Source organism: Lonchura striata, chromosome Z (assembly GCF_050655825.1).
Source record: "Lonchura striata isolate lonStrDom1 chromosome Z, ASM5065582v1, whole genome shotgun sequence".
Taxonomy (NCBI): Eukaryota; Metazoa; Chordata; class Aves; order Passeriformes; family Estrildidae; genus Lonchura; species Lonchura striata.
Genome location: NC_140740.1, coordinates 56504135 through 56512333, shown reverse-complemented (window position 1 = coordinate 56512333; position 8199 = coordinate 56504135). Strand labels below are relative to the sequence as shown.

General features: G+C 41.1%; 1 protein-coding gene across 1 annotated transcript; it reads right to left on the bottom strand.

The window, feature by feature from the left end:
* Window positions 1-231: 231 nt before the first annotated feature.
* Window positions 232-7662, bottom strand: SETD9 (SET domain containing 9). The gene is made up of 6 exons (XM_021534327.2): window positions 7557-7662; window positions 6504-6868; window positions 4803-4926; window positions 3760-3875; window positions 2536-2641; window positions 232-376 (listed from the first exon to the last, which is right to left on the bottom strand). The coding sequence occupies exons 1-6, from the start codon at window positions 7640-7642 to the stop codon at window positions 289-291; spliced, it is 885 nt and encodes a 294-aa protein (XP_021390002.2). The 5' UTR covers window positions 7643-7662; the 3' UTR covers window positions 232-288.
* Between the last annotated feature and the right edge of the window lie 537 nt (window positions 7663-8199).

Genomic DNA, 8199 nt, shown 5'->3' with positions numbered 1-8199 from the left:
ACATGTCTAGAACTTAGGTTTTAATTTTATGAACTACCTTATGGACAACTAAACACCAATATACAGAAATATCAACAGCAGACATCTGAGAACCTAATGATGCAAATGGTTAAATCTTTACCTATGCATCAAATGTGAACTATTTTCAGAGAAATGCAAGTCTACAGCTTTGCTCTCTGGATGATAAAACTGCAGCTCTCCCTTACACAAAAATGATGATGAAACTTGGAGTACAGGCACCATACATATTTTATTGACACAGATTTCTTCAGTTTTGAATCTACTAATTCAGCTGACAACAGTGTAGTAATTTGAAAAAAGTTCTTCTCCTTGCTTGATGTCTCTGAGAGTGACAAGAACTACACACCTCAAGTGGCTGTAAAAGAAGAAGCAACACATGTGAAAGTGAACAGTTATATTTTCCTTCGAACTGTTTTCAGTTCTTCATTTCAGGAGGCTAAATCAGTGGCCTCATCCAGCTTAGTTTTGAGTAATATATGCAGGGCAGGGAACATGGGAAAACAACAATGGAATACAGAGAGCAAATATAAGCATAACTAATATAATTTAAAAACTCACAGCCTATGTGGGTATGCAAAAACTGTTTCCACTCAATTGTTCCACACAATCATTCAGAGATGAAAATAATTAGTCAAAACTGCAAGACACACTTACTCAGACAAGAGCAGAAGCTACACCAAAGTTCATGCAGCAGAAGCCACTCCTGTGGACACACCTGTCCACAGGTGCAAGCTGGCTAAAGCATCTCTCCTAAGGCCCACCACTATCCAGGAAGATGGCTCCTAACTGCACCAGAGACCTGCTGCCATCTGCAGAGATGGGCAAATTATCACAGAATCACCAGGTTGGAAAAGACCTTTAAGACCACTGAGTCCAACCCATGTCCTAACACCTCAACTAAACCATGGCACCAAGTGCCACATCCAGTCTTTTTATAAACACATCCAGGGATGGTGACTTCACCACCTTCCTGGGCAGACAATTCCAGTACTTTATCGCTCTTTCAGTGAAAAACTTTTTCCTAATATCCAACCTGTGTTTCCCTTGGTGCAGCTTAAAACTGTGTCTGATTCTGTCAGTGGCTGCCTGGTGAAAACCCCCACCCGACTACAACCACCTTTCAGGGAGTTGTGCAGAGTGATAAGGTCACCTCTGGGTCTCTTTTTCTCCAGGTAAAACACCCCCAGCTCCCTCAGTCAGCTGAGACCAAGGGCTGGCGGCAGTTTCTCACAGAGAGATATAGAAATCAACCCCTCTAAACTTCCTTTTAGTGAACGACCATGCCCTAAAACTGAAGTATGTGTTCTGGGAAGGAGAGCACATGCTTTGCATACTGATGAATCAGGAAGTGGGAAACAGTAGCAACTCAAGCCTCCACTATTCAAAATTTAGTGTGAGGCCATTTTGAAACATATGAAACAACAAGGTAAATAAGTACTGAGAACTGTTTTGTAAGACATAAAAAGATCTAGAAAATACATAATCTGCGTTGTCACCATGGTATACATCAGTATCAAAACAAGCACCTAGAAGCAGATGGTATCTTTTCCTGGTAGCAGCACACTGGGAGAAATGATGACCAGAAGACCATATTTTCTCAGACAGGTTTCAATCAAGAGCAAAATACCCCCTTCCTGAAGCAGTCCTATAGTTTATGTGCTTTCACACTTCAAGTACAGTATCCAGGTTTCCTGGGAATTTAGTTCTACTGCTTATTTTATTAGAACTTTTAAAATTATCTGCAGATTCCAAATGCATCTTTAACCTTCACTCAACCAATTCTAAGTAAAATCAGAAAAGCTGTTTTTCCAATATGCACCACAACTTTCTCCAATGAAATTTCAGAGTACTTAAATAACTCCAGAATTACACTACAAGTTGAGATACCTGTTGTTAAAATGCTTATACATCCTTGAAATGAAGAGGATCATCTGAGAAATACTTCCAAGTATATTCTAATTTCTGAAAAAAGGTGGACTTCCAAATCATAAACAGGATGTTGTAATTTTACTAATTGTACTGTAATTGTAAGCCCTTGTATAGGCACAGTATTTAACTTGTCTCAATACAATTTTAGGTTCCTTCTTGCAAATTCACCTGCTTATTTGTCATAGAAGCAGAAGGCATGGAGAGTAAGAAGCCTAAATCTTAATTATCTCAGAAGGGCTTTGGTCAAGGCTGAAGCATATTTGAGATACATGCTGAAAAACCTCAGTACTGCAATACAAAGTACAACTACACCTTTATGGGATTCAGAAATTGCACTATAGTGCAACACTGCTTGTAAAACTGTCTTCAGAAATATGCCGATTTCATGTGTGAAAATGTGGAAAAAAGAATGAGGCGTCTTGTAATTAAAATTAATGCATTCTGAGAGGTAAGTCTCCCATTGCACACTTTTGTGTAACTCATCTTTATGTGATTTGTTATTTTTCAACCATGTCTGTCTTTTCTTTACACATGCAGTATGCTTTGTATCACACAAATCTATGAGCTCTTTCATTTGCTGCCAACCTCTCTATGTCATGACTGTAGACGATGTTTGGAAGATATTGTTTCAATTCTACTGGAAAATGTCCTGGCACATCAAACTCTTGATAACACACGTTTGCTGTTCTTTCTAGGAATAATAAAAAAAAAAATTATTAGATAGGGCTTAGAGATGTGTAAAAACATCAAATGTACTGCTACAGAAGAACCAGATGCTTCATCAAGCCTGAAAACCATTCCTCTATTGGGAGGTACTGCACTCCTCTGCAGGCCTATTTTGAATTACACAAGAGGTACACACAATCAACTATAGGAGCTTTGCCCAGTTATCAACATGTCAGTGAAGAGGCACATCTTGTTTAGTGCCAGGGGTAGTTTACAGCACTGCTAAAGGTTACAAATACACAGTGTCTGCTTTTACAATTAAAATAAATTGGAAAATATTTTTGCCTGGTGGCAAAACATATCAGAAATATAGGCAGGGAGAAAATCACCACTCACACAGAACACAACCTGGAAGAAACAGTTTCATGGAACAACCCTGTATCTCTGTGCCAATCCTCATTTTGCTCTTCTAGCAACCTTTCTGAATGCTACTTGGAGGCAGAGAATGTTTAGTTTAATGCAGGCTATGAAAGCCACTTAGAAGCTAAATATTGTGTCAATTCAACTTTCTGTACAGTACAATTGTTCCCATAAGTTACTTAAGACCAACAGTGACACAGAATAAGTAGCTCCCTTCTTCATGTCCAACAAGTCAGATTACAACATCAGTTTCCTAGATTTTGTGCATAAACGTCAGGAAGTCTAAAAAAAGGTCTTACAGTTCAAAGTGAGCAGTGATAGAATCTTACTGTACATGTCACTGTGTAGTTTTCTCATGAAGCCTCCTAGAACAATACTGGGGAAGTTGATCTGCAGCTCTACTGTCTTAGTCTGGTGGTACTTTGCCACATATCCTTTCCCACCATCTCACTTTTGGGGTGTATGCCTTTTATTCTACATATTAGGAGGGAAACTGGAGCATCACTGAGAAAAGAAAAAGTATATTTGAAGTATTGCTGCATGGAAGGATTCTAACACTCAATGGTGACAAAAAACACCTATGAAAAGTTTTACTCCCAAAGTGCTTGTTTTAAACAGTACTACTTCCCCCCAAGATCAAATTCCTATTCTCTGTGTCACCTTCAAAATAATTTATATCCATAAAGCCAAACTCATACTTGGAAAATTTACCTGGCAACTTACCATGTGAGCAGTTGTTGACATACTGTCCCACTGCCAGTGGGTTTTGCAGGGTGTCTGTGAGCCAGCTCTCATCGCTCATTTGAAAAGGGCCAAGTTGATCTCTTCTGCTGCAAGACCTGAAATGCCCAACAGTATTAGTGTGGATCATGGATTCTCTGTCTAACAGGTGATCTTACTTCCTCTGGAGGAATGGCCACAGTCACTGCATAAACTTACAGCTGCCCAACCCACCTGGGGTAGAGGGCATGTGCATAGACCAGCAGCTCCCACTACTCTGTGGTGTCCTTCAGACTCTGGTGAAAGAATCTGCACAAAACTAGCACACACTCTTCCACAAATCATCATCTAATGTTCCCATTACAGAAGTGTCAATGCCTTTCACTCATCTCTTAAAATGCAAAGACTCATTAGCTTTCAACCCATTCCAGAAATTAAAATCTGGTATTAGTGGGTATTGCTATTCAAACTAGGTATTATTTTATATCAACCTCATAGTTATTTTCAAATCATATTTAAACACAAATTGCAACAAATTATATTTTGAGGTAAATTAGCCAGTTAGCTGTGCCAGGGGAAGTTCAGACTGGACATTATGAAAATATTCTTTACTGAAAGGGTGGCCAGTCACAGGGCTTCTCTGGGAAGTGGTCACAGCACCAAGTCTGTCACAGTTCAAGGAACCTGTGCGTGATGCTCTTAGTCACACAGTTCAGTTTTAGGTAGTCCTGCACAGAGCAGGGACTTGGACTTAAGGAAGCAAGTAAGTTAGAGTAACAGCTCAGAAACATTTCAATACTTTTACTGTACATCCTGCTCTAGTACAGCTATCTTTTGTACAGGTAAGTCTTCTACATCAAAATGCATCTCACTGTGTGTTACAGATGACTCAAGTACATAATGGATCACATCCAACATCTCTCAATCTTGTGCTGCTTGCATTATGCACAGGTGGCTGACAACCAGGGTAAGAAACAGGGAACTAAGATGTGGTGTACCCCTGTTTTAAATCAGATGAGTGACAATCCTCTATTTCTTCTGCTTACCTGTACACTGATCTTGACAGTCCTTTATCATTCCCATCAATAAGAACACCATCAATGCACCTAAAAATAAAGGGATTGCCAAGGGACTGGAAAAAGATGGGCTCATGCTTTCTGTATACTGTACCTGTTGCAAGACAGATATTATTTCAGAAGAAAGTAAGTTAACTGTCAGAATGGGCTTTCAATCCCCTCCAGACAGAAACTCAAAGGAAAGACAGGGGGCCTGAGAGGAGTCCTGTCTCAATGAGTGACACTGACATCTGTAAACCTACCAGCTTTCAGATACAACTTTTTTGGATGTAAAGAATCCCCTCTCAATTAAATGAGCTGGTATATTCCAAAGAGAGAAGCCTCACAGGAAATCATAGAAGGCCTGAATCAAATATCTTTAGGAGAGGTAGATAAAGCCTTACAGAGTGCTTCAGAGCTGAAAACATCAGGTGATATCTGTTCAGGAAAGCACAGCTTAAGATACTATGCTATTTTATTACTACTGTGTCAGGACTCTGAAAAACACACGCAGATTGAGCAAAGAATCTGAAACAACTACCTCCATTACCCCAGGGATTTAGTTTGGTCCAGGAGATGGAAAATGACAAATCAAGAACAAACTATTTCAGCAGACTGTTTCCCAAATCTGAGGAGAGGACTTAACCTGCCATGACTTCCAAGCACAGAAGTGCATCCAGGAAGTTGACTGCCTTGCCATTTTTCGTGAAATTGTTGCCCTGCATCCCCGACACCCACTATATCTTCAGCACCTCTCTGCAGAAATCCTGCATTGCAATCGCACAAGGAGCCAGGCAAAGGCCACAGGCAGGCTGCAGTCCCTGTACGCAGGTCTCATGCCCAGCCCCATAGGTCATTACCCTGAGAAGGCATTTCAAGAGCCCATCCTCTTGTTTTGCCAGAAGAGTTGTTACAGGAGACTCTGAATGAGCCTACGCTCACATCTAGCATGTATACCTGAAATTTGAAGTGAACTGCAGAAGTGGCAGGCTCTCTCGCTGTCACTCAACAACTAGGCAGTTCATGGGTAATCAGTGCATAAGCCAGAGACCACAGGGGATGATTCTGCTGGCAGATGAAACAGAAACAAACCCAAAGCAACTCAGCAGAGCTGCTGGCTTGGCCATACTGATACAATTACAAACCTTTTTAAGCACTGTATGAAAATACAGTTCCAAGAAATGAGGAAGACAGAAGTGCTCATTTTTCCAAACACACTTCATAGAATAAAGTTCTGCTAAATTAAGGTTTTATTTTCATTCTCCATTTTGTACTTCTGTACTTTGAAGAAACTCATGAAATTGTCTACTGACCTGTGTGGAGATCTCAAACCTCATTTTTCAAATCCTGAACCAAAATGAAAACCCCAAGAAATTAAACTGTTCTGTTCATCTACTTTAAATTTCTCCTGTGCATTTACATTTAAAGAATCTGGAACAAATTTTGCAGCTGCAGGAAAATCAGGCTTTAAGTAATAAATTTTTTTATAAACAAAATTTATCCTTCCCAATATTGTTTTTTGTATTTCAAAAATAACTCTAGACAGTTTATAAATATTCTCATGCAACCTAACTGATGATTTGAATGACAGAAAGAAAACGCATAGAATAAAAATGAGAGATCTTTGGCATTCCATGATCAGATGGTCGGAAGTCCCATGTAACTGAATAAAAAATAAGAACATTCCATTACCAGGATACATAGACACAACTGTCCCTTTCGGAACAAAACCTTTGGTAACAAAGACTCCAGTTCCAGCAGACACCAGTGAACTCCTGTCTTTGCTAACAGCGAACCCAAGCGTGTTAAACAAAACTTCCTCAGGACTAAACACGTGCTGACCCTGATGGTTACAAGAATCTACTTTCAACCGCTTCTGCTCCACGGTAAGTAATTCCAGATACTGACACTTGACTTCTGGAAGTAAGGCCAGAATATTTGCTTGTCTACTGAAGTCATTTATGAACAGAGCTTTAAATGTTTTCAGTAGTGTTTCAAAGACATCTTCATCAGCAATAATTTTGTCTTGAGAGCTTTCAGGAACATATCGAAGGGTCCTGTAAAGAAAAAAAAAAAATTAAATTAGAAACATATACTACCTTTTTTTCTAAATAGAGAAGAGCCATTTTGCAGCACCAGTAACTTTGATATGCTGTTGTTTTAGAAAACCCCAAGCTTTTTTCATGCTTGTTCAAGATAAAGCCACTGTTATTAAAACACTAAAAGACTGTTTAGTAAAAACCATTACCTGTTCTACTAACCATCATCTCTGAGTATTTAACACAAGTTAAGCCCTAATGAGCTCTCAGTGAAAAAGGCACCAAAAATAAAGCAGAATTATAATAACGTTTATTAAAAAAACCAAATAGTTCATTACATTTTAAATTAGGTAAAACAAATATTGCATGGGCAAGGAAGGTTTTAATTTAGGTACTTATTTTAATTTTGTTACTTATGTCATGATAATTTAAATGTAAACACTACTACTATGATTAAAATAGGGCATACACATCTTACCAACAATAAATTATCTATGTATCTATCTATCTATTTATCTGTGTATCTATCCTTTAACATTAAACACCATTTTAAGGTGTCTCACGAAGAATTTCACGACAGCCGAGGGGCGACCAATGCCGAAGCATTTCTGAGTGGCAAACCCGAGTGAGCTCCTGCGGCGGCCCAGAGCATCCCGGCGAGGGGCAGCGGGTCCGGGCGGTGTCCGGGCCGGTCCGTGCGCCTCACCTGCGCTGGCGGCGGAGGTTGAGGGCGAGCCAGGGCACGAAGCGGTAGCGGTAGGAGCGCCAGCGCCGCCGCAGCTCCCGCAGCATGGCGGCCGCCCCGCGAGCATGCGCGCCGCCCCGGCACACCGCGCCCGCGCCAGCTGCAACGGCCAATCCGCGCTCCGGACACACGCCGGCGCCTTTGTGTCCTGAGCTGCCATTGGCTGCGCGCGGCCGGCGGGCCGTGCCGAGGCTGAGGGGCCCGCGCTGCCCAGAGCGGGAGAGCCGCGGGCACCGGGAGCCACGGCGCGCAGCTCCTGCCTGCACACCCACGGGCCAAAATACACACGGTTCTCTCGGAACAATGTTAACACTGCACCTTCTGCGTTGTACTGAACGATCCAAAAAGACAAGATCAGAGGAAAAGGTGGTTTAAAAATTTTGTAGAAGCGAGCGCTAAAGACCACTCCTTACACTGTCAGATCCCCTCAAAAATCATCCAGCGCCTGCTTCTAGCGATGCTAAGGGCTGTTAGTGCTTCAGATGGTTACAGAACGAATTAGGTTGGAAAAGACCTCTCAGATCGAGTCCAACCCATGACCAAACACGTATCACTGTTCAATCTTCGCTTGAACATCTCCAGGAACAGTGACTCCATCACCTTC

What these genes read in the sequence shown, in the direction of transcription:
- SETD9 (XM_021534327.2), bottom strand. Translation starts at nt 7,642, where the DNA reads ATGCTGCGGGAGCTGCGGCGGCGCTGGCGCTCCTACCGCTACCGCTTC. An exon ending in AACCTCCGCCGCCAGCGCAG is followed by an intron (nt 6,869 to 7,556) that starts GTGAGGCGCACG and finishes TTTTCTTTACAG; the next exon opens with GACCCTTCGATATGTTCCTG. An exon ending in TACAGTCATGACATAGAGAG is followed by an intron (nt 377 to 2,535) that starts GTTGGCAGCAAA and finishes CTTCTTTTACAG; the next exon opens with CCACTTGAGGTGTGTAGTTC.